This window comes from Mauremys mutica, chromosome 12, assembly GCF_020497125.1.
Source record: "Mauremys mutica isolate MM-2020 ecotype Southern chromosome 12, ASM2049712v1, whole genome shotgun sequence".
In the NCBI taxonomy this organism is placed as follows: Eukaryota; Metazoa; Chordata; order Testudines; family Geoemydidae; genus Mauremys; species Mauremys mutica.
In genome coordinates, this window is record NC_059083.1 from 60,706,299 (window position 1) to 60,732,984 (window position 26,686).

Consider the following 26,686-nt stretch of genomic DNA (forward strand, 5'->3'; position numbering starts at 1 on the left):
GAACTAAGCCGTGCAGAGGCAGTTATGAAAATGATGTATTTTTTTAAAGTTAACCTACATTTTTCAAACCACAGATTCCCATTATAGGCAGTGTTGCGAGTCAGTTCTTTTATTATCCAACCTGGTTCGTATGCCATTCGGGGTGCTGGAATGATTGAAACGGAATGGTTTTTCTATGTTTGCAGTGACTATTGGTCAGCTTCCAAAGGTGTGTTGTGGTATCAAAAACCTCCATCCTTAGATGTTTTTAAGGGCCAGCTTGACAAAGCCCTGGGTGGGATGATTTAGTTGGTGTTGGTCCTGCTTTGAGAAGATTGGACTAGATGACCTCCTGAGATCTCTTCCAACCCTAATATTCTATGATTCTATGATCTTGCAGCTCTTTACCAAGGTGGTAAATATTAGAGCTGAGAAAATAACCCTCAGAGTAACTGTTTTGATGAGGTTTGTCCCTTTCTGTCTTTGCAAATTGCTCACAAGCAGGTTAGGCATTTCTCTAACCATTTGTTGTTCAAATGATCTGCCAGGTAATTGCAGCGAATAGTCCTTGGCCTGTAGATTTTTGACAAATTGCCTTTTGGAAGTTCTTGCTATCCAAACGTTGAATTGTGGTGGTTGGTGGTGATTGGCACCCAGCTGTCATTGATTTGTTCTTATCCTCAGATTGGATGTGGGGAACTCTTCCAATCAGTTTTTGGAGGGTGAATACTTCCCACTCCAAAGCTCTGTGAATGTTCTCTAATATTTGCTTAAAAATTCTGGGTATGTCTGCACTATGGAGGCCCTTCCTGCGTAGCTATGCTGGTATTAGTCCCGTAGTGTAGACGCAGCTTACACAGATCAAAGGGGTTTTTCTGTTGGCCTGGGAACATCACTTCCCCAAACGACAGTTAGTTATGTCAACAGAAGCCCTCTTCCATTGACATAGCTGCATCTACACTGGGGGTCTTGTTGGCATAGCTACATCAGTCAGCAGTGTGTCATTTCACACCCCTGGCCAAGGTAATTATGCTGATGTGACTTTCAAGTGTAGACCAAGCCTCACTGTTTCTCTGAACTCCCTGCCAGTAAACTAAGCTGTTTGGAAAACAGTCTTGTAAGGAGAGCAAGCAGAGAGGAAGCACATTCCACTTTTCATTGCAGTGACTGTTTTGCTTTGAGTTAGTCACCCAGCTCCCGTATGTACTAGTGTCTCTGTGTTCCAGACGGGGCAACAATGAGCCCCAGAGAGGTGCCTGTTTGTTACTGTTATTACGATCTGTGAGCTTGGCTGCGCTGCAGGGTTAACTCGAGTTATAATGTGAGTTTTGCTCCTGGCCAAACTTGAGTCCCCATCCCCACACAGAATCCCTTCACTCAAGTGTGGTGGTGCTTTGGATGGCTCTTCAGGGGGTTCAAGCTACAGCTTGAGTGAGCACGACTCATCAGCGCTAATCCAATCACTCTGTGCACTAATTTATTCTGTTATCAATAGGTTCTTATGCTGTGCTTGTCAGTATCCAAACGCCTGCCAGTCATGCATTAAGCAACATGCCTAACACCTAAGCTAGCTCGGGTCTGTCTGCACAGGCTGCAGTCACACCTCTCGATTGCCCCGTAGACCTACCCTCAGTGTGGTGTGATGCAGGCGTGCTAGGGTGATAAGCACTCCAAATTTCTCTGGCACAGCCTCAGATAATGCAGTAACGGGAAATTCCATTGTGACTTGACATTAATGAGTCATTATTTGTCCATAAACAGTGCCCATTCTTCCTTTATTCTGCAGCCCATGTTCATAGCGAAGATTTTGTGGACTCTGCCAAAGCATAGCTGTTTATTATGTAGTGTCTCCATTCTGTCACACGGACTTTACTGCACTCCTGCACTCTGACTGTCCATGCTGCCAGCAGGTCTCCCTTTCACAGCCACAATATGCTGGTTATTTTTTCCTGATAGTGGCTTAGCTCAGGCAAACCAAATCTATTTCATCCCCTCTCCCTTACTCATATGTGCAGCACATGCAGATAAATTGTCCCGGGCAAGTATTTACATTCGGTTTAGGCTGCGAGAGTCTGTGGTTGATGACAAATATCCAGCAGTGGAGATAGCTCTGGCTTATCCCTATGGCCTGTGTAACCGCTATACTAGGCAGAGGCACGTCAGCCAGCACAGCAAGTAGGGATAGCTTGCTGGTTGCTGTTGATTATTATTTCAGTGTGATGTATGAGGGATCTTCCACAGAGGGATGACTTTATGAACTCCCTTGTAATGTCTGCACCGGGGGTGAGGGTGTTGCCACACATCCCAGCCCCATTCCCCACAGCACTGGGTTACAGGGGGTTTACTTCAGTTACAAGGGCTGGGTGAGGCTGGTGTCTCTGGCAGACCTATGGAGACGTCAACTGAGGAGGTCATTTTTTTTTTTTTAGAAACTTGAAATATTTATTAACTTTTCCTCATATTTATTGCAAGATACAAGGGTAAAGAATAATTTTTTTGCTGGGTCTTTGCCTGCTTTGAGGAAGCCTCTCAATTCCTCCGGGGTGGGGTACCTGCACAGGGAGGGGTAGCAGCACCAGGGACAGACCAGCGCACCTTTGTTTGCATCACGAGGTGAAGAGGCAATGTCGTAGCACAATGAGCTTGCCCTTATGAAGGTGGCAAGCTTGCTACCGAGTGGGCAGGCTGCCTCCACGCAGGCCTTGCTGGCCCAGAGAGCAAGAGAAGGGGGGGTGTCAGTGCAGAGTGAAAGCACTCAGCTCCTGCCAGTCTGGGGAGGGAAAGTGCCGTGCAAAGCCTGCTGGCTTTGGCCTGCTTGAGTTTCAGGACCTCTGCATTTCAGCTTCTGGTTTTGTGTCTTTCTGCACCTAAAACCTCAAACTGATATGCCAAATGAAACCACATGTGCCTGATGGGACTAGCTAGTCTGTGGGAACCGAAGAAACTCTCCCAGAGAACCCTTTCCTCGGGGACCAGGCCACCCGACATTAGCCAATGCACTGCCTATTTATGTGTGTTCTTCCAAGGGATGGTAGAACTTAGTCAGATAAAATAAAATCTGACCCAAACTTTCATCTAAAACCACAGCCTGACTCTCCACCTACAACACAATCTGAACTTTATGCAAGGTTCAAAAAAGCTTTAAAAAGGGGTTTTCTTCCACTATGTCACAGGCAGTTCTGTGTTCCCGACTGAACTGGAGATTTCCAGCTGAATTTTGCAAGCCCAGCTGGCTTTGATGAACCACCAGACTTTTGGAAGCTTAGCTAAAGTAGTGGTGATTGAAAAATGGAGAGGCTGTGGTGCACCATGAGGGATGCCATCCCCCTGGGAAGCTGGGCCCTTAGGAGCAAATGGGAGCATGAAGGACTGGAACTACAACTCCCATGAGGCACTGCGGCAGCTCATGTAAATGCAGAGATTAATATTAACCTGACCCAAAATGAAACATTTCAGTTTTCCTGATGGAAAAGTCCACCAAAACTTATCTTGTGCTGTGGAAACTTTTGACAAAAAGTCATTTTTCAGTAATGTTTCATTTTAAATTTTTCAACCAGCCCTAAACCAAACCTCTGACTCTTCTGAGGTTTGGCTTTCTCTGTTTTTTGTACTATCTGCATTTAGCTGGTACTAACTAGTTTACACTTAGGCCTGGTTATCCAGGTAAAGACCCTTTCCAGAGGAGCATGATGGAAATATTTGCATGTTTGCAAATAAAATTAGCCAGCATAGGGCAATTCAGGCCCCAGGCAATGTTGGAGACAAACAGTCGCTGCAAGTATCACTGCCCAGTGAGACACCCAATGGCATTCTAGAGATCTCAGCAAATGACAATGTTCTTCTGTTCTGTACTTAACCTGTAGGTTTGGGTGTCTGCTAGGCATTTGCTGACCATATTGACAATTATTATTATTATTATTGACAAAAGGAAGAAATTATGTAGGTTGGGAGATAACGTGAGAAAGATTGGGTAGCCTGTTAGGTCACAGCTCATGAAAAGGAAGATCGAGAGGTGACTTGATTACTTTGTACAAATACCTTCACAGAGAAAAGAGGAGGTAATAAAGAGCTCTCTAATCTAGCACAGAAAGGTATAATAAGAACCAATGGCTGGAGGTTAAAGCTAAGCAAAGACAAATGAAAAATAAGATACAAAAGGGTGATTAACCATTGGAACAAACTCCTAAGGAAAGTGGTGGATTCTCCACCTCCTGGTGTCTTCACATGCCGATCGGATGCCTTTCAGGAAAATATGCTTTAGTCACACACAAGTTATTGGGCTCAACACAGGGGAAACAGTGAAATTCTCTAGCCTGTGTTGTAGCCTGATGATCTCATGGTTCCTTTTGGACATAAAATTTATGAAAATATATGATGTATAAACTAGCGTTGGGAGACCCAGTCCTGATATTACAAACTCCCTGAAATAGCTCATGACCAAGGTATAGATGGGAGCCAACCATCTTCAAATCCTTCAAGGCTGAAGCATGGATCCAGTCTCATCTACACTTCAAGATGAACCATGCTTTTAGTGATGTGCCAGGGGACTGCTCTGGTGTAGCCATGTCCCCCAACATGGCTCTTGCAAAAGGCCCATCTAGGCCTCAGTTCCTTCACATTTATCTTTATTCAATATGCCACCATTATTCCACCCTCCCTGCATGCTATTGTAAGAGGGAAATGGCATGGCTGTTTTTCGGTCAGATCAAACCTTTCCCAACAGGCATCATAAAGCACAGCAGGCTAACTACTGTAATTGCCAGTTAGTCCTGGCCGATGGCCAGCTGAACATAGTGCCAGAGTATTCAGTGACTGGGCATTCAGGAATAGGATGGAAGACAATAGTTTCTAATAAATCCGGTCTTCTCATGAAATTAGAGCCCGTATTAGCTGCACTTCCAATGGCCGGCCTGATTAACAGGCCGTGGTTTCTGCAAACAGGTGCATCGGAAGGGAAAGGAATAAATGGGCACAAGAGTGTGTGTGTGTGTGTGTGTCTGCAGCAGTATGCAATAGGATGATGATTATGGAGCTGCAGGCCCAACAAAAAGCCCACAAAGCTGGCACCACCTGACACTTCATAGGGATCATTCCACAGCAAGGATAAGGAGGCAGGAAAATGAAATGTTATGGTTCATGGTTCCCCCTCTTCTCCGGGCTCAGAAAGGAAGGGTGGCAGGTAGGGGAGGGAAGAAGGTTCTTTGTTCCCACGTTTTGTATCTGAGCTGGACATAGATGGAGACGTGTATCCTGGCGCAAACCTCCCCCCGCCACAAACAATGCAGAAGTTTGCTCTAAGTGCAGGGGTGTATTGTGTACCAGAAATGGAGCTGTGGGGAGTGAAGATGTTTGAACATACAGAAGAGAGAAGCAAGAAGAGAAGGGGAGGAGATAAAGGAGGCGGAGAACCAGAAACAAAGCTTGTGGAAGCTATTGGTGTGTGGGTGGAGGGAGGGGACCATTTGGTACGTTGAGGGAGCTAACAATAGTCTGAGCAGTGTGTGGACGGGGGAGGGGACTCTCCTGGGAAGGGTAGGCTGGCTGGCACCAAGGTGCTTTCATCCAAGGTAAGGCTGAGGCCAGGCAGACGGAAGTGAGCGGGGTTTGCAGAATGGTGTGCATGAGAGAGAGCCGTGAGAGAGAGGAAGGTAAAATGCAGAACTGGCCCCCAGCAGCAACAATTCCTCCCCACAGGGCTATGGAGTCCCCTCCAGGGGTTCTCTGAGGTACCTCCAAACGTTCTATGAGCGGTGAGTGTGTATGTGCCATGCGAACCTTTATGCCCCTTAGTCTCCTGCTGCTGACGGGCAGCCTGAGCTGCTTGCTTCTTTTAGCCTCCGCTGTTGGTTTCTGCTTCCAAGGTCCTTTGCAGGGAAAAGGGCTAGAAAGTTTTCTTTTCAGGGAGAGTGGAGATTCACCTGCCCCTGCGTTAGGAGAGGGGGCTATGATGGGCCTGAAAGGCTGGCTGTGGCAGAGCACAGGGGAGTGGGCCTGAGGCTTGGAGACATTGGCAACAAAACACTTCAGTGCTTTCCCCTCACAAAAAGTGTAAACCCCGCCCCCGCCCCAGTCCTCTTACTGTAGTTTCAGCTGTATAAAGAAAAAAATTGCAAGAAAAAAAATCCAGAATGTGCTGAATGCATGGATCCTATTTTTGTCCTAGATGAGAGCCTCGTTAGTTGCACTTGCACTACTTGTGAATGTATCTGTTGTGCAGGCAAAACCCTACCAGCAGAAATCCCCCCACACCAACAGGTGGCTATGTTCCTAGCAGGGCAGATATAGCACCCCTTTTAGCAGGTGAGCCCGGCTAAGGAGATAGTTGGAGTATTTGGGTTGAAGTCTCATAGCCGGTTGGTGTTAATGGATTCTACCTGGGAATATCCTGAAAGATAATCTCAGTGCTGCTCCTAGTGTTAAGAAAGTTTTTTATTTCACGGGGCAGAGCTGCTGCTTTGAGATTGGAGGGGGCTAGTTCAAGCCCCAGCAGGCCTCACAGCATCAGAGAATGAAACAAAATACAGAACAGAAACACAGAAAGCCTTTTCTGCCCTGCTATTCTAGGCAGAGAGGGTACTTTGCTCCCCAATAGGGATAGGTTGGTTGCAAGTCAGGAGTAGAACAGCGACTGCTCAGAAAAAATAAAATGGAGCTGCACTGTAATTTTTTAGGCTGAAATTTGATAATTAAGTAAATACCACAAGTCTTTGTCTTGGGCAAGGAGCATGAGGTAAACAGGAAGGAATGGGATTAAGATGTCTCTGTTCTAAAGGAAGGTGTCGAGCGGAGAGCTCTGACACCTTCCCTTTGCAGAACGGAGAGGCCCAGATGTGGGTTTGCATTGCTTTGCTGCATTGTTCAACGCTGTAGGGCAAATAAAAGCAAAGGGAAAAGAAAAACAAGCTATAAAATACTCTGCAAAGCACACAGTTCTCGCAACTGCCGCTTGACAGCTCTGGGGAATGGCAGGGGATGGGCTGAGCTTTTGATGTTCTCTTCTTAGTTTCCTTTTGTACTGGCCCTTGTTAAAAATAGCCACCATGTTGACATTAGATTGCATATGGCAGAAAGATCTGGCATCTCCTGGCAGGTTCAATCATGGCGTAACTGTCAACAGAGAGGACTGCTTGGTATTTAACTAACAATGTCAGGTTGGCCCAATCCCTGCAGCAGGCTGAGAACGGCTGGTGTGAAGGAGCGAGAGGTTGCATTGTAATGTTGTGATCTAGACACACAGTAAATGGTGAGGCTACAGAATCCAAACCTTTCTAGAAATGTTAAAGGGGAAGGTTTGATAGAACTATTTCAGATCCTTAGAATTCACACAAACTGAGCTTCTCCTAACTGTACAGCAAGTGTGTGTGGTGGGAAAGGAGAGTTTGCCTCTGATGCTTTAAAAGTGGGGCAGAGACTGGGGAGAGGGGAGGCATGTCATAGGACTGTGCTGAACAATTACATACTGGTGAACCGGACTCCACAGGCTCAGGAGATGTCTGTCTGGCTGCAGGATGTTCTCTATTTAACACTAGTTAATGCCGTGCCACTTCAAGAGCAAATCAGAGGGTAGACGATAACAGTTCGCATGTGCATGTGAAGCTGACAGTCACAAACGTTTCTGACTGCAAAGGGCAGAAGCCTATCAAAGGCAGGCACCACCATTTTAAATAGACAGGGGCCTCGCTCCCACAGCTCAAATCTGCATCCAAAATTCAAGCACATTTTGATCCAGGCTCTTCCTTCTGGCCCATCTGACTGACTATAAGAGGGGAGGGCCAAGGGGGTTCCACTTCCTGCGCTGTTATCCCATCGTGAGGGTGTAACCTCAGAAGGTTGGGATAACCCCTCCAAAGCTGACGTGCTTCCCCAAACTCTCCATGCCCCAGGAGTCTCCAGTACTCAGTTGTAAATCTCTCAGGGTATGTCTACACTGCAGTTATAAACCTGTAGCTGGCCCGTGCCAGCTGACTCAGGCTCATGTGGCTTGGGCTAAGGGGCTATTTAATTGTGGTGCAGATGTTCAGGGTTGTTCTGGAGCCCGGGATCTAGGACCCTGCAAGGTGAGAGTGTCACAGCTCATCCCAAACACCTACACTGCAGTTAAACAGCCTCGTAGCCTGAGCCCCAGAAGCCTGAGTCAGCTGGCACCAACCAGCCGTGAGATTTTAATTGCAGAGTAGACATACCCTCAGGAGCTGGTTTCTTCAGTGACCTGCTATCCTTAAGGCTGGGAAAGCAGCCCTTCCCATGGTATTTTGGCACTTCCACTCCCAGTCTCAAGTGCAAGGGCAAGATCATGAATGTAACAAATTACCGTCTTTTTAAATTTAACATGTACGTTGCATGGAGGGCCAACCATGCTGGGTCCCATTGTTCAAGCTGCTGTATAAACATATGGTTAACATCATTCCCAGCCCCAAGGGGCTTACAATCTAGGCTGTGTAAGTCTGGAGCAACATCACTGACTTGTTTTCACCAGTGTCTGAAAGAAAAATCTGGTCCCTTTGCATATTTGTAGGGAATTTCAGATTGATTCTTGTTCATAGAAACCAGATTGAATTGCTAATGTCCAGCTTCCTCCTCCTCCTTAGCCTCTGTGGTAATGGCCAGTAGCCTACATTTGGCCCATGGCATACTGAGATCCAGTTTCCCCGTGATCAGGGGTTGAGTCTGTCAGTCGGAATCAAGGGGCTGGGATATAGCTCTGCATTGGTTCACGAGACTCATGTACCACAAGTGGCAACTTTTCTGCTTTTTGCCTCTTTTCCCACAGCTTGTAACTGCAACCTTCATGCCCGGAGATGCCGCTTTAACATGGAGCTCTACAAGCTTTCAGGCCGCAAGAGCGGAGGGGTCTGCCTTAACTGCCGGCACAACACGGCGGGCCGCCATTGCCACTACTGCAAAGAGGGCTACTACCGGGACATGACCAAGCCGATCACCCACAGGAAAGCCTGCAAAGGTACGCAGGGAAGGAGTGCCTGAGGTGATGGCTGGGATACTGAACAGACTGTTCCCCCAACCCTTCCCTTCCTGTCTATCGCCATAGCTGTTTCTGTTGTTAGCCTATTCCCACTCTACCCTCTCAAAGGCCAAACCACAAAAATGCCTCTTCTTTCACCCCCTCACTCCTTTTTCTCCACTTCACCTTATTCCCCACAGCCATACTCACCAGATCTGCCAAGCCCTGGCTATTTAGAAAGAGAGTTTGAAGGTAGCTTTTAAAAGCATCTCTGCTCTGAGGATGAAAGATTTTGCAATGTCTATTTCAAGAAGATGTTTTGGGTCATATTTTTAAAGCGATCTTAACCAAACACCAAGCTGTGCCTGCCATGTAGATGGTACAAAGCCACAACTACCTGATGTGCATGGACACAAATTTGATTTGTGCAGATTTAGAGGCTGTTTCTGACAAATGTGACCCGCTCAAATCTCACTCATTAGGAGGGAAAAAAGGTCTTTTATTGCACCTGTCATAGCTTAAGAGAGAGACACACTCACATATTCAGTGGGTTTGAGCGGCTATTCACAACACGTGTGACCAGGCAAGCAAAAACAAACAATGAAATGGAAAAGAAAACGCAGCCAAAGGAGAAGAAAAACAAAGGTGTTCACGGATTGCTACGGTTATTCAGATCAGCAAAGGGATCTCTGACATTAAAAACCAAAGCTCTGGTCCCCCGCCTCCCACACCTTCTCACAGGTGTGCATACCAGCAAACAGTGGGCTCCATTCAACAGGCTTAGCATCGGGGAGGACAAAGGTCATGTCTCTTACGAATCCATATATCTGGCGTACACACAACATAGGTCGCAAGCATTAGGGAGAGAAAGGAAAAGAGAACATTTAATCCATGTACCAACAGCTTTGTTCCTCTGAACAAAATAATAATAAAAAGGGATCTATTACAGCAGAGGGATCTATTACAGCTCAGCGGACCAGGCAATAATCATTTAATTTTTCTGATGTGATGTTTTAATTTTCCCCTTCGTTGGAAATGATTTGGGCTCGAGCCAGAACTCTAGGGGTTCCTTGAGAGCATAGGAGGATCTGTTGGGTTAGCCCCTAAATTCTAGTACTCTGGAATTCCAGACATTGTGTCGTCATTCGATCTGGGCCTGCTCAAATGCCCTTTAATTGATTTTTCAAACCATTTTTATTTGGCGATATTGAGACAGGCACCTGCTGCAGAATGCGAAGGCAGCTGTCCTTTTGTGTACGTATGAGCAGAGGCAATGGGTGGGGGTGACTTAGGTTACAGTGAGGAACAGTTAGTCTTGGGGAGATGCTCCCTTAAGAGTTCATGGTAAAAGGAGGCAGGGAGTGGGTGGAGAATGGACATGTCTGAGGATACATGGGCTTAGGTGGGATTCTGACCCTGCACAGGAGGTGCTTAGCAATGCTGTCTACTCTTTAGGCTGTGTATTTGCCAGGTGTAGGTGGTGGCTGCACACTAGCACTCCCACTATCGTTGGGTTGGGGTCCCCAGCACCCCAAGTCCTGCTCAGCCCTTTCTAAATTGTGTGTATACAGGGTAAGGAAGGATCAAACCATGAAAATCAGGCCTGGTTTCAACTCTCAGCCAAGCTGGTGGGAGGAAGATGAATTGCATGCCTGAGGTGCCCTGTTCAGAAAACAAAGACACCCAACTGGCAATAGGTAGTTTGTAGGGCTGGCTTGAAAATGAATTTCTTTTCTACAGGAAAATTTTGTCTTTTCATGTGTGATAGACCCAGGCCAGTTGGGTACAGCAGAATAGCAGAAGGCAGATATACTAGCCACTGGATTAACAGTTTTCTGTTCCCTGACTGACCAGAGCAGGGGCTGCTCCAGGCTAATGAGAACACCTGACTCCAATTAACCTGCTAAGAGTCAGGTGAGGCCATTAAGTTAATGTGACCACCTGACTCTAATTAAGGCCCTGCTGTTACTATAAAAAGGGCTCACTCCAGTCAGGCAGAGGAGAGCCAGGGAGCCAGAGGAGAGGAAGTGCGGCTGAAGGGCTGGTTAATGAAGACACCCTCAAACCATTGTTAAGGGAGCCCTAAGGTAAGAGTGAAGAAGGGAGAAGCAGGAGAGCTGTGAGGAAGTGGCCCAGGGAAATGTAGCAACTGTGGCAGTGAAAGGTTGGCTGCCAACAACTGCTACCATTAGGGTCCCTGGGCCGGAACCCAGAGTAGAGGGTGGGCCTGGGTTCCCCACAACCCACCACTACAGGAACATCTCCTGAGAGGGGAAGTCAGGCCCCTTTCAGGACAGGAGGCTAAACTGTTCTGAAATAAGCCCCCAGGGACAACAGAGACTGTGGGAGTTCTCTCACCAACCTCCTTGCTGGCTTATGATGAAAAGGGCTCAGTAGACTGTAACCCTGGCCCTAGAGAGAGAAGGGCTACGTGGAGGGTCACAGTGAGCCACTGAGGCTAGCATAAACCGCCTAGAAGCGCAGGACCCACGGTAGCAAAGTCAGAGCTCCGCCACACATGGAAAAAATTGAAAAATGGTGACTGAAAACTGAAAATGTTTGGCCAAAAATGGCAAGTTTTGGCTGAAAAGTCTTGGGTTTTCATTTTTTCAATTAAAACTCCAAATTTTCTATGGAAAACAGACCTTTTTGTTAGGTTGATGGCTTTGTTTACCTTTTATGTAAAATGTACTTTCATTGTCTTTGCCTGATGACCAGGCTGGTTAGACTACCAAACACACATCTCTTTGTCTAGAGCAGACTGGGTTTATGCATTGCTTGCCAAATACATTTTAAGAACATAATTCTAGCCCATATCCATAATTCCTCGTACACACCCCATACATACATCATGAAGTAATATTAATAATCAGTGAGTTATTAGTTTTCCAGTGATGTATTACATGCCACTTTGAGTATATATTATGACAACAGTGTGTTAGGTGCAGTGAGTGTATCAGTCCTAACAAGAGTTGCTAACACAGAACAGTGAACCACCAATGGGCCTCTGTGTCACACTCTCTTCACCCCTCATTCTTCCACACACCCTAAATACCTGTTTCTAGTAGGATTCAGATATTGACCCATCAGCCTGGCCTGGTCACTTTCAAGCTATTCCAATCGTCCCTCTAATTTTCCTGAAATAGACATAATCCTCTTTAATCCTTGGTACGCTGGAGCAGCTGGCTATGGGATTTTTACCAAAAGAGTGGTGTTTGGGGCGACACCTCCCTGCTTACTATGGAAAACCTGACAGTCATTCAATACCCTGCAATAGGCAGCAGTCAAGTCCTGCAAATTTGGTGTTTACACTATGATTGCCTGGTACTAGCTGGTGACATGGCCTTACTCCTGAAATACCCAGTGATTTGCTCACATGCTTCTGATTATGTCACAACGATGATTCTGCTCCTGTTTGTTTACTCTTGGGAGCATTCCATTGGTATCCGCTAATGCTAACACTGCTGCAAACTCCATGTCTAATTTACTTTTATTTTCAACACAGGCTTGTCATTTTTTGTCAGTTACTGGATCTCAAAGGAATGCAAGCTTGTCCCTGGAAGCCGGGATTGTTGCCTTTTTAACTTGTTCTTTTTTTTTCAGGTGGAACATAAAACTTTTTTTATTGCCTCTGGAAGAAACTGGATAAAAATTTCCAAAGTACCTAAATCCCAATGGAACATAGGTTCCTAAGTGTCTTAGCTGCTTTCCCCCATGGTGGATATTATGCCCAATGCTCAGTCCAAAGCACTAAAGCTTTAGCGAGTGGAAAGGAACTATTTTGGCTTGGCTTTACCAGGGCCAAGTCTCCTGGCTGCATGTGATGGAAGCAGAATGCACCCTTCTGATCTAAGGGGGTTTTCCCAGTGCACCAAATCCAGCTGTCACAATGTAAGGGTCTAAATCCAATGCTGCTTCCAGTGAAGTCCGTGGACATTTTGCCATCAGCTTTGGTGATAGCAGGATTGGATTCCATGATGCAGGGAATGGGCTGCTCTTGTGACCCCAGCTGCGTGGAAGGAAAGACTTTTGAGGTAGCATCAGCTCAGGATCACTTCACTACAGTCAGCCAAATGGCAGTTTACACCAATGCTCCTCCCCATCCTCCTAGCTCTGGAGTCCCTTAAATTTGGCCCAAATCAATAGGCTGCCTCCATTGTGCCTTTCAGCAATGGACAGAGTCCCTGTGCTGGGTTGTGCTGACTGCTGTTGATACCCTGATATCAGTGTTCTAGGGGAATGGACGGGTGGTTCTTTACTGCTGACTATTCCTTCTCACAACAAATATTTGGTTGGGCATAGGATAGAACAGCCATGAAAACGGCCTTATCTTTTTTTCCCCCAGAGCTGTCTCCCTCCCCGAAGCTCACTGATGGAGCAGTTTTCCATTGCCACTGATGTACCTATTCTCCATGCCTGTCAAGCCAGCATCTTCCACAGGCACAAAAGGTGCAATTCATCCCTGTAAAAAGAGACACTACAGTTCCCATGCAACACCCCCATGGTGGTACATACACCAGATGCTATCTCTTGGCATAAAAATGCAGTTCCACCTGAGGGAGGCAGTATGGTCTTGTGATTAAAGCCCATAGTTAAGCTTAAGGAGATCCTAGTTCTAGTTCTGCCTGTGACTCGGTGTCTTTTTGGACAGTGACTTAATCCCTCTATGCCTCAGTTTCCCCATGAGAATAATGCTTACCCACCTTTGTAAAACACTTTGCAATCCTAATTAATTCTACCAGATTCACTTTGCAATGAATTTATCTTGATGTGGCTTGTTCTTGAATAGCTCCTGCTCTTGAATTAGAGATCAGCAAATCTGAATACTTCTCCCCACCCTCTATAGTTTATAACAAAACCCCAGCTATTGGAGCTAATAGATACAAAGGTACGTAATAAATATGCTAATGATTGATAAGCCCCTCCAGCTATTCAGCACAATTTCACAGTAGTTGGAATGGTTTATTGTTGGTATAATCTATTGTCCTATACAAACGCAGATTAAATGAAGTTTCCTGCAGAACGGGGAATTCCTTTGAACCACGGTATTCCTGAGCTCTTTACAATACAGAGGCTTTTCGTTTTCCACTGTTGTTCTTTATGAACTTTGGCTCTATTATAAAATATTTTTTTTAAAATGGTAAAATAATTGTTAAAAAAGAGCTATCATCTAACAATTTCAGCCATTTCTCCATTGATAACAATATTAATTTATCATCTCACCAAACCATCTGTTGATGGGCTTGGCTCCCCCAGAATCTCATGTGGATTGAATGCATTTAAAATTAAGAAATTAACCACCCTATTGCATCTGCCATCAGCCTTACAAATGACTCACGTTTCATTTCATAGAGCAGATAATGTTTCTCTGTAAGACTTGATTCTTTCAACCATTGCAATGCTCCATTCACATTTTACGTTTAACACATTTAATGAAATACCAGTGTCTTGTGAAAATAAAATTGATAGAGAACTGTCAAGCCAGCATGCAGCATACTTAATCATTCTTGCAAGCATATTTTGCCTGGTGTGAACTTATAACACGTGTTTGATAAAGGATCGGTTGTATATGTTTGTATGTAATAATTCAACTTCATTAATTCAACCTAACAGACACATTTACCTGAATTGCTTTTCCTCATACGTGTGTTATTCCTCTTTCACTCCATACTATAACAGGATTGCATTTCTTGATTTATTTTATATCTAATGGCAAGGTAAAAGAGACTGCTTGGTGAACAAAATTGTGTTCTCTAAAGGGACACTGTCATATACCCAGTTGGGTCCTCAGAAATGGGTTTGTACAAAATGGGTTTTACCAAAGAGTTTTTAGAAATGTCTGCATGGTGGGGTTAAAAAAAAATTAAAACTTTTTTAAAAAAAACCCATCAATAGGTCCCTTGTTGTGTTTTGGTTCCCAACATTGCACATTGGGCAAGTGTATGTAGATCAAATTGTGAATGAGCTGTAAACAGGAAGTCAAAATGACCCAGGTAGTTCTCCTGTCCAGACTAAGTGAAGCTTTTGTTAAAGCGGAGGGGTGGGGGGAGGGGATGGAGAACAAAGAGCATAATGAACATGCATTCTTTTAAAAAAATATTTCAGTTTTAATAATCCACCGTGGTCCTGGAAAGCCAGGTAAGGAAACGTGTAGTTTTTTGGGGGCTTGTAAGGATGACTTTTAACCTGGCAGTGGCCTGTTAAAGCGTTATGCTCTTATGTTCATGTTGATTTACTGTACATTTGCTTCCTTCCTGTTATCTTCTTACAAAGAAAGGTTTCAATGGATGCAGAGGCTGCTTCCCAGACCCATGCAACAGCCAGCACATGGCATGAAGGCACATGGAAAACTTTTTTACTAGACTGGCAGCCTGCTCAGCCAGACATTGCAATTTGGCTGCAAACCACATGCAAGGGAACTGGAGCCAGATTGAGAAGGGATATTGCATGAAGTGGCAGAGTTGGGATTATGCCAGGCTCTCCAGGGCAGAGCCTGGAAGCAAAAGGAGCAGCCCTATTACTTCTGATGGTGGGTGGTCAGACAAAATGAGAGAAGCAAGTGGGTCAGGAACGGGCCTTCATGTCTTTCAGGCTTAGAGGTCAGATTGCATGAGTGAGCCCGGTATCTCTTGGCTGATCCAAAGCTCATTGATTCCAGTGAGCTTTGGATCAGCCCTAAATGAATATGATGCTCCTATATTCTAGCAGCTGAACTAGGAACTGGGGTTCCTTTCTGCATCACTTCAGCTTATCCCAATATGCTTGACACTGTGTGTGAAAAACAGGTGGGCAAAAACCTATACAAATATCTTCTTAAAACATTTGTGTCCCAGCCTCTCCCTGACCTCAGTGGAAGCAGGATCAAGCCTTAAACCATGGAATCAAAATTGGTCTTTCCTCTGAAATAAAGCTCCATGCTTACTTTGATTTACTTCCCCCCGACCCACCCACACCTCTCAATGATGTTGCAAGTGAAATTCCACATCTCCAGCCTATGTAAACCCATTCCGTCATAAGCTATTATAAGTAGAGTAGATTCCATTAGCTCTTTTGATTAAATTCAGTCCTGATATTTGCCAGACTATTGGTCCTAATGTAATTATATTGAAACAGAGAACCTGTAGGGTTTTATAGCATTTCCATGAAACAGTTCTGCACTGTGAGGGGAAAGGATTTACATGTTTTTGATGAAAAGATGACAAGTGATATGAACCATGAATGCACTTGTGCTAAAGTTGCCAATGTAAACCTATTGCAGAGGGGTGAGATTTGGCATAGGTAGGAGAAACGGCTAGATCACCTAATGCAAGATTAAAAATTTCATTAAGAAAACGAATCTTCCCCCTCCAACTTGCAATTTCAGCTCAGTATCAACACAGAGTCTCAGCAGAATTGTAAATCTTCACTGAAGGATTATTACCCACCCTGCGTAAAAAGTTTGACCCTATCCTTCCTGAATTTACTGCCTTTCACTCATCCAGGCACAATATGGAAGTTTCCCTTTTGGAGACAGATTGGGCCAACTGTCATGTACTTTCTGTGATTGCTGTGTGTACTCCCACCTGTGTGTGTGTGCAGAGACCCCAGTTTTGTATCTGCACACACAGTTTGGTATCTGTGCATGTGACGATTTCTCCAGGTTGCACACACGCATGCTGCTAATGGTAATACATCTGCTAATGGACGCACTGGCAGACACTGCAGGTGAAGTGAAAGAGGCCACTTGAAACTTGTTCTCCAGCATGTTATTTATTGCTGAGATAACCACCAGGCCTGGATCCCAGTAACTTTGCTCAGAGCCAGCTTCATGAAGATGGGGACTGTAGGGTCCTTGAGATCAAGAGGGAACCACCTAATGGCAACTAAACGTGCTTGCTTTAAGAAAAGCCGTGTGCTGTCATTTGGTTAAATAACAGGGTGATTCCATCCTAACTCCTGCTCGGTATCAGGAAATAGAGTGCAGGCACTAACACCACCTAAGGGGCCTTTCAGACATTAAAGGGGCAGCGTCTTTGACACTCCTGGGCTCTGAGCAGCCTGGTCGGAAGAGGGAGAGGGCCCCATAGCCCCACCAAATGCCCAGAGCTAGCTCTGCTGTTTCACTTTGGCCCTTTCCTCAGTGGGAGTTTTGCTCATTGGGACCATTCCTGGCTTTGTCGCGGGTCTTCTGAGTAAGCTTGCACAAGTCTCTGTGCCTCAGTTTCCCCATGTAAAATGGTGATAACAAAGGAGCTCAGTATCGTTGTTGTTGTTGTTATAAAATTACTGGAAATATGAAACGAGGGAGAGGGTGAGTATGAATCAGATAACAAGGCAAATAAATTAAAGGAAAGAGAAGAGAAAACAAGACACAGCAGAGGACTTTGTTGGAGGTTATGCTAAGTGTTAAGATTCTGTTCTGATCCTGCACCACTCTTTTGTTTGGGCTATCGGTACAATGCTTTTATTTCACAACTTAAAGGGAGCATCACCCATGTTTTTTTCTTGCTTTCCTCTACAAAGACTTTTGCCACTGCCAGAAGTAGGATGCGAGATGTGATGGACCAATGATCCGATGGGAACACCTGTGTTCCTAAGCTCTGTTCCCAACTGTCTCATGTTTTAGAGTCAGATTTACCTGCTTTCCACCCAACTGGGTGCTTAGTGCTGGTTAAACCTCAGAAGAAGACTCAGATCGCAGGGTCAATAAGGAAATGCACCCAAGTGACTGGATAGGTATCTTATGCTTATCAAATCATAGGAACATCAGGAGTGACAGACTGAAACACACCAGAGGTCCATCTAATCCAGTGCCCTGTCTTCAACAGTAGCCACTACCAGCTGATTTGGAGGAAGGTTCAAGGAAACCCAGAGTGGACAATTGTGGAATAATATGTCCACAGTTAAAGTCACTCCTAATCCTCATTCAGAGGATGCCCTGAAGCAGGAATGTTTATTTCCCCCTTCTAGAACACTTGGCCTGCTTTTCTGTTCAGTAATTTGTTTTGCTTTTTAAATCCTTACTGTTATACCTCTGGATACTGTTGTTAGCCCTATAAATGTCTAGCCCTTTCTTGAATCCTGAGAAGCTCTTGGCCTCGATGATATATTGTGGCAATGAGTTTCCCTGGACAATTGTTCACTGTGTGATGAAGAATTTCCTTTTATCGATTTTTAATTTGCCGCCTTTCAATGTCATGGAATGTCCCCTTGTTCCAGTACTTTGAGAAATGGTGAATGGAATTGCTGGACCTATCTTCTGTGTGCCACTAAGTATTTTGTATCTCTTATGTCCCCTCTTACATCTCCTCTTTAAAGTAAACAATCCAAGTCTTTGCAATCAATATCTGAGTTTTTTCCATGACTCATCATTCTAATTGCCTCCTGTTTTCTTTCTGAGATGGGGTGACCAGAACAAAGAAGAGTTCCCCAGGTGAGAGCTAACCACTTATTTATATAATGGCATCATAATATTTCTGTATTATGCTCTATCCCATTCCTTATTCATCCAAACATTTTGTTTACTTTTTGGACTGCAGCTTCACACTGAGCGGAGGCTTCCATGTAGATGTTCACACTGATGCCCAGGTCTTTTCCCAGAGTTGTTACATTAACTTAGAGCTAAGTACGATGGTTCAAATTATTCTTTCAAAGGTGCATCACGTCAACCAACATTGAATTCCATCAGATACCATGCTGCCTGCTCACCTAGCTTGGCTACATCCCTTGGGAGTTCCTCACAATCTTCTCCGTTCTTAACTAACCTCCATAATTCTGTGTCACCTGCAATCTTTTTGCATCTGGAAAATTAGGCAAGAAATCACCCGTTGCTAGTCATCTGTCTTTTATGATTGCAAGTCACTGACCTCAACATGTTACATCGTGAAACTGAACCTAGAGTCAATACTTGGATATGCTGAAGAAATTGCTTCTATCTTACTGCCAGCTACCTGCACAGCTCTGGTTCTGATGCCTTTCATTGTCAGAACTTTCACCATGCTTTGGCCTCAGCAGGTTGAGGAAGAGGGACAAATTCTGTCCTTAGATGCCTGCTTGGAGATCTCATTTCCTTTGGAGGGAGTCACCCTGTGTGTCTGAAGCAGAACTGGGCCCAAAAGAGTCACCCTTCGTTATAAAAGCTCCCTCTTTTTCCTTTCCCTTCCTTCTTGAAGCTGGATCTGAGTCATAGAATCATAGAATATTAAGGCTGGAAGGGACCTCAGGAGGTCATCTAGTGCAACCCCCTGCTCAAAGCAGGACCAATCCCCAGAACGATTTTTACTCCTGATATTAAGTGAAGAGATGAGCCCAGTCCTCAGTGTTTGGATGCGTCTGGATCTGGTGCCTGTTCAGGACAACTTCTGATGAGGACTCCCAAGAACTCCTGTTACTACATTCAACTCAGGGGCGGCTCTAGGAATTTGGCCGCCCCAAGCACGCCGGTCCCGCGGCTCCGGGGGACCTCTTGCAGACGTGTCTGCGGAGGGTCCGCTGGTTCTGCGGCTCCGGTGGAGCATCCGCAGGCATGACTGCGGAAGGTCCGCCGGAGCTGCCTGCCGCCCTGCCGGCAAAATGCCGCCTCAAGCACGCACTTGGCGCGCTGGGGTCTGGAGCCGGCCCTGATTCAACTGACCCAAAACTTCCCAAGCGTTGCTCTACATCGAGGCTTGGAAGGATTAGATCGTTATCAATAAATGTCAGTAAACATTGATTTGAACCATACATATACCAACCAACAAAAACTATTCCCATTGATAATCACCAAAATTTACAGATAAGCAAAGTAAGAAAAATGCTACTTGAGAACTCATTAGCATTTGATTGAGGGATATTTACGTTGCGTATTTTGATATGCGATATTGACACTTTGTGTTGTAACTTTAACTTTTCGAATCTCAGCGTCTACTGCTCTTGTATAATTATTATCTGCCCCCATAATTTCGCATACCTGTGAAAACTTAAATAGATTAAAAAATTAAAAGTGCTTCAAAATAAACATTGCTATTATCCATTGAAATTATACAAAAATAAAAAATTGGATTCTGCCAGGCCTAGCTACACCTTCCCTGAGATTCACCAGGGCATGCGTTTATTTTATCTAATCTAGTTAAATGTTTATACCACCCTCATCACTGCAGTGTCTATGTCTGGGCATTCCAGTTCCGTGTGACCAAGTAGGTTATTTAGTTTTTGATAGGGTTACAAATGTCTAGCACTAGGTCATAGTTTTATTTACAAACATTGTCATCAGAAAAACAAATTTGGTGAAGGAGCTGAATTACAGAAGTGCCAGCCCATCACATTGAAGGTTTCCTTATACAACAATATAACTCCTATAAGTTTTATATAGTCATTGTCCAAAACATTGCTGCAAGTTCTATTGTGAAATGAACTCTCTCTTTGAGAGAGTTGTGCCACTGGCTAACTATTTGGCCTTGGGCGGGTCACTTCACCTTAGTTCTGTGTCTGTAAAATGGGGATGATCATTTTTATGCCCCTTTAGTAAAGTACTTTGAGAGCCTCAGATGAAAGTACTAAGTATGATTGCGCTTTAAAGTTATTTTTAACCAATTGAGAAGATATTGGTCCCAGTTCAGCAAAACACTTAAAGCCCATACCTGTTCATCACAGCACTTAATATGCATAACTTTAAGTGTATTTACTTTAATGGGACTTAAGCACTTGCTTAAAGTTAAGCAGGTGCTTTTGTGCTATGCTAGCGATGATTTGCTGAATCAGGGGACAATGAAGTATTTCTATTGCTTGGCACAGTTACCTAGAGGTTTCTAATACTTTCAAGCCAGATGGGACCCCATGAGAAAACCTCAATCTTGTTCTCCCCTTGGTGCAATTTGTTCTCATTCTAATGAAATATAATCCACCTGTATCATTAGCAAGGAACAAAGGCGAATACTGGAAACCACACGAGGCCCTTTTCTCTTCACAACCAACAGCGACCCACCGTCTCCACTCAAGTGCGTGGCTGTGTTGAAAGGTGTGTGTTTGAGATCTGCTCCCCAGGATTGCTAGGAATCATAGACACCATTTCGTATTTTTAATCTTTGTTTAGCTAAAGCTTTCAGTATTTTCTTTCTTCACTGAACACTAATCCTCCCTATCTCTTACCCTGTAGGTGTCCCTGTATCAGTGCTTGTTCTCAGTTCCTGCTCCTCTCTGACTTCCTCCTCTCCCTGACCTCAGTTCAGGACATCATAGTTAAATGCTATTCTGAATTGGAGCCAGTACATTCAGAAAAGCCATGCATATAGGGCGAGCAGAATGGCAGAGACCAGGGCTTTGCAAAAGCCATCTGCCCTTGAAGGAACATGAGCTGGGTGATGTTCTTTGCCACGCACACTGAAGACTGAAGGTATCAGCCTCTTGCACTGGTTCCCTACTGCTGCAGAACCTTAAACTCCAGATTCTCCCCAGTTGGCCCTGTAATTCATTACAAAAAAAACCAAACATGTCTATGCTTGGGTGATACACCTGCTAATAACATCACAGTGAAGTCACATCAATGCCAGAAATCACTTCAGCTGCAGATGGCTTAAGGCTCCAGGGAACCAGTGATTTCACATATTGCTCCCCCCCAGCCTCCATCCTAGTATAATTTTATTTTCTTTCAACCCTTTTTAACTCTTCAGATGAGGTGGCTCTTTCTGGAACTCTGGCTTTGTCAGATTTCACCCTGTGCAGGCCTGGAGCTCTGAGGTTTTATTTCTTTATGTGGGAGAGGGAGTACAAGGTGATGAGTTAATTTCTAAACCAAGGTATTGCTCCAGAAGACCATGCCATATTTAAAACAGTCTTTCCACAGTGTTCTTCAGTAACACTTCCCTTTCTGGGACATCTTCTCTTGAACATTCAGAAAAATCTGAGACTGTTTTACATCCCTGGTGTCAAATTTAAAACAGATAGAGCTTAGGGGAGGAGGAGGACCAGGAACAAGATGGGGCCTTTGACATCCCTTCAAAAGGCTGAGAAGACATCTGGACATAAACAAGACAGTATCTCACTGGAACAATGTCTGACCTCCGGTGCAGTTCCCAGAATGTTGCTCCAACATGTCCGGTCGACATCCCTAGTGAAATCTCCGAAGTCAGACTGTGCCCAGTTACATCAGAAGTATTCCCAGACCCCCTGCTTTTTTACCATATCTCAGCCTAGCAGCAAGGCACATGTGTTTGAGTGTCCTGCCTGCTGGAGCGCAGAGAGGCTGCTCTTCCACAGATGCTCTCTCTGTAATAGCATCGGCATTTGGCTTTCAGGAATGAGCTTGTTTCATTCAAGAAAATAAAAGCAGCAGGATGCACAACAACAATCACATGACCATAGCTATGGTGGAGAAGAAATCCAGAGGAAGCTGCTTTGCACTGACTAGAAATAACCTTTACTTTGCAGCTAGCCCTGACATTTTTGGGGGGAATGAAGGACCAGGGATGAGTAGCCAGGATTGAGAAACATGGACCTGAACAATTACAGAGCTAACATAAAACTAATATTCTGCATCCAAAGCACCTCCAAAAGGAACAAGGACTGCACTGGAAACTTTAGGGGAAATCCTGGCCCCACTGCAGTCAATGAGAGATTTGCAATTGACTTGTAAGAAGAGATTTTCAATGTTGCCTAAGGGCTTTAGGAGCACACATCTCTGACTTTATATGGGCCTTGTGCTCCTGATTCCCCGAGCACCTTCAAAAATCTCCCCCATAATCATGAAAATAAAGGGAAATCTATTTTAAATATTGTGACAGGGTCAAGCCAGATGACTACAGGAGAGTGTTAGAAGGAAGATATATTAGTCCCAGATTAAGTAGATCCCTTTTCCCTGGGCAAGGTAACAGGGGCAGTTCCAGAACAAGCAGGAACTTGCTGGAACCAACTAAGGCGGGCAGGCTAATTAGTACACCTGGAGCCAATTAAGAAGAAACTGCTAGAATCACTTAGCACAGGCTGGCTAATCAGGGTACCTGAGTTAAAAAGGACCTCACTTCAGTTTGTAGTGTGCATGCAAGGAGCTGGGAGCAAGAGGTACTAGGAGCTGAGTGGGAAGGCATATTGCTGGAGGACTGAGGAGTACAAGCATTATCAGACACCAGGAGAAAGGTCCTATGGTGAGGATAATGAAGGTGTTGGGAGGAGGCCATGGGGAAGTAGCCCAGGGAGTTGTAACTGTCGTGCAGCTGTACCAGGAGGCACTCTAGACAGCTGTAGTCCACAGGGCCCTGGGCTGGAACCTGGAGTAGAGGATGGGCCTGGGTTCCCCCCAAACCTCCCAACTCCTGATCAGACACAGGAGGAATTGACCTGGACTGTGGCTTCTACCAGAGGGGAAGGTGTCTGGGCTGTTTCCTGACCCACATGGTGAATCTCTGAGGTGAAATCTGCCAATAAGCGCAGGACCCACCAAGGTAGAGGAGGAACTTTGTCACAGTATATAATTAAAATATGTATTTAAATACATATTTTAAAGTTGGGCTCTCAAATCTGTATTTAGGCTTGTAAATAAAAGTGACTTGATTTTTTTTAAAGCATGCTTGGCACATGCAGATCCAACAGACTCCAATAGGCATTGTGGGTTCTTGGCACTTCAGAAACTCAGGCCATTCTTAATTTAGTGCTTAAAAATAGATTTAGGAGCCAAACTTCTGGCACCCAGGTTTGAAAGTTGTGGCCTTTATATTTAGTTCTTTCATCAAGAACACATTACAAAATGAAATGTTAAAGGCAAGTTCTGGCCCAGATTTTCAGAAATGACTAGTGATTTAGGTGTAGACATTGGAGGACCAACTTGAAACACCATAAAGGAGACCAGATTTTCACAAAATGCTGAGCACCTGCCTCTGAAAATCAGTTCTCCCTCAGGTTTCAAGTTGGGCACCCCAAATCACTAGTCACTTTTGAAAACCTGGCACTTCATGCATATCTAGGAAAAAGGGAAAGAAAAAAAAAAAAAAAGTAGAGCTAGGTGAGAAATAGTTTTCCTGTCCCATGAAACACTGAGATATTGAAAAAATTTCCTATTCCAAATCAGGATGAAAAGTTGAAATCCTCAAATATTTGCAAACAAAAAAAAGGTTCAGGTCAATCAAAACCTTTCATCATTTTGATTTTTGACCATTACTTTTTTTTACTATAATTAGTTTAAATTTTAAACTAGAAAACCAGAATTTTTTGGTGTGCATTTGTTGAAACAAAACGTTTTGAGAAATTTGAAACTATTGCCAAAATGTTCATGAGCTGAAAAATTGGTCCAAACTGACCCTTGTCCATGAACTGTTTTGGTTTCAACAATTCGTCATTTTCTCATGAAAAATGTTTTGTCAGAAAATTCCCAACAAGCTCTAAAAATGACTTAAGTAGTGGGTCTGATCAGAACATTTCTGCAGGCCTGCTTCCCTTTCTCTCCAGTATTGCAGGAGCTCCCTGCTCTCCACAGTCTGCCTTGTGCTATTGCCAGAGTTTTCTCATCCTCTGTGCTTAGCAAGTACACTTTGATCGATAAGCCAAAGAGAGTGAAGAGCTGTGTAAGTAACAGCTGCATAATAGCAGCAACAGAATGGAAGCACTTAGGTCATGTCTACACTACAGCGGTACAGGTAAGTTGCTGCAGCTGTGCCACTGTAGCAAGATAGGGCATGTCTTCATTACCGCATTGCATTGGTGCTGCCGCAACAGTGTAGCGCATGTGGTGAAGACGCACTGTAACTACTCCACCTCAACGAGAGGCCAAAGCTATGTTGGCAGGAGAGTGTCTTCCACTGACATAGTGCAGTGAAGAAATTGCTTTAAGTCGGTGTAACTTACGTCACTCAGGGGTGTGAAAATACCACCCCCCAAGCGACGTAAGTTACATTGACTTTAGCGGTAATATAGATAAGCCCTTAGTATAGATGCTCCGTAGATCGACGGAAGGTTTTTTTTTCCATCTATTTAGGTATTCCATGTCTCCGAGAGGTGGCAGCTGGGTTGATGGAAAAATTCTTCTGTTGACCTAGCATAATCCGCCTTTGCTGGAAACCCTAAGGGACGGCTGTCTGCTTTCCCTAAGTGTGAATCAACCTGGCGGTGCAAGAGTCCAGCTAGGGTATTATAGATGATATCTCTTTGCACCATCTCGGATGTGGCTAATGTTCAAAGTGAAACTGTGTGGATGTCTGATGTGGGTGAAATGTCTCTGAATCTCCAAACAATGTGACACTTTCCTGTTCTGGGATTTTACTGCAAACCTAAAAGCCAAAAGCAATTCACCAAATCATTTGCCAAGGTTCAGAGTCTTCTGGAAAATGGGTGGCTGAATTTTGAGGCTGGGGTCAAGTTTCAGATGAACATCTACCTTATTATGGCTTTTGGTGGAAATCATGCAGATCTCAGTGGTTTATGGACCTTCAGTCCCAAGCCAGGTGAATTTAGTAGAATCAGGCTTTACTGGTATGTGAGTTACTAAATATAATATACCAGATGGATTGGACCCAATATCTCAATAATTCTTCTGTCGTTCCAGATAAAGCTCATGGGAAACCAGACTTTCTGTTCCATGGGGTAGTCTGACATTTTCAAAATTTGTTTTCATTCTGAATCAGAAAAGTCAATTTCAAAATTTCCTACAAAACAAACATCTAGAAAAATTGACTTCAACGGTACTTAAGCACATATGTAAAGTTAAGCATATGCTTAAGTGGTTTCCTGAAAAGGGATACTTTCCTGAATTGGGTCCTTACTCACTAACCACTGCAAAGGAATAGATATTTCTCTGGGCTTAGTTCAGTATTTATATTGACATTTTACTGCTCACCACAAAGCACAGCACGCTCACTCGAAACCCTGGGTTTTAAGTCTGAAACTGGAAGGTCTGAAAGCTATGATGTTATCATTGCAGATATGGTGCAACATGAAGAAATCCAAACACTTACCAGGAAATTAAGTTGTCCTTATCCAATGAAATGGGCTTTGTATTGTTCTTAGCACATTGCAAAGGAACAAGTTCCTTTAAAACAGGAAGATGCAATTCTCAAAAAATGTGAAGTCCTTTCAGTCTCCCACCCCTGGGTGAACTGGATACTGTCTCAAAAATGTCACACTTGACAAGAGATAATCCTGGAAATTTGTCCTTCTGTTATCTTTCAACACATATGCATTTGGAGATTAGCGGCTGAGAATACCTGTGACAAAAATTCAGGGATGGAAAAATATTTGCATTTTTGTAGTGGCTGCTTGGTGACCTGACACAAGCCAGACAGATCCTAACAAGTTCTAAAACTTTTCAAGGGAATAGCTCTCTTTCTTTCTCACTCTCTCATTCACAGCCCTGAGGTTTTGCTTTGAGGTTTTTTATTCGAAAGCCTGAAAACTCCATTCTAATCTCAGCTGAAGCATAAAAACAAAACAGTGCCTATACTCAGTCAGACCAGTGGTCTGTCTAAATACAGAATCATGTCTATAGCAGTGGCCAGTATTGGATCAGAGGAAGATATAAAACCTCACAACAGACAATTTTGCAATAACCCATGCCCATGGGGGAAATTTCTTCCAGTCTCCAGGCAATTAGTAGTTGGCTTGTGTCCTGAAACAGGAGGTTTGTATGTCCCAAGTATATATTTTAATCTTAGCTAGTGCAACTGCAGATGTTCTTAATCTAATCCTGCTGTTGGGCCTTTGCCATAATGTCTTGTAGCAGTGAGTTTCACAAGTTAATTATGTGCAGCGCAAAAGAAGCATTTTGTTTTATTTAAAATATGTTGCCTTTTAATTTCATTGAATGCCCCT

General features: G+C 44.3%; 1 protein-coding gene across 2 annotated transcripts in view; it reads left to right on the forward strand.

Annotated features, from left to right (window-relative positions):
- NTN1 (netrin 1) overlaps positions 1-26,686 on the forward strand; it is a 208,264-nt gene that overhangs the window by 85,980 nt on the left and 95,598 nt on the right. For both annotated transcript variants that reach the window (XM_044983245.1, XM_044983246.1), the window contains exon 3: positions 8,750-8,938. In XM_044983245.1, coding sequence (XP_044839180.1) covers positions 8,750-8,938 — 189 coding nt within the window. The remainder of the gene's footprint in view (positions 1-8,749; positions 8,939-26,686) is intronic.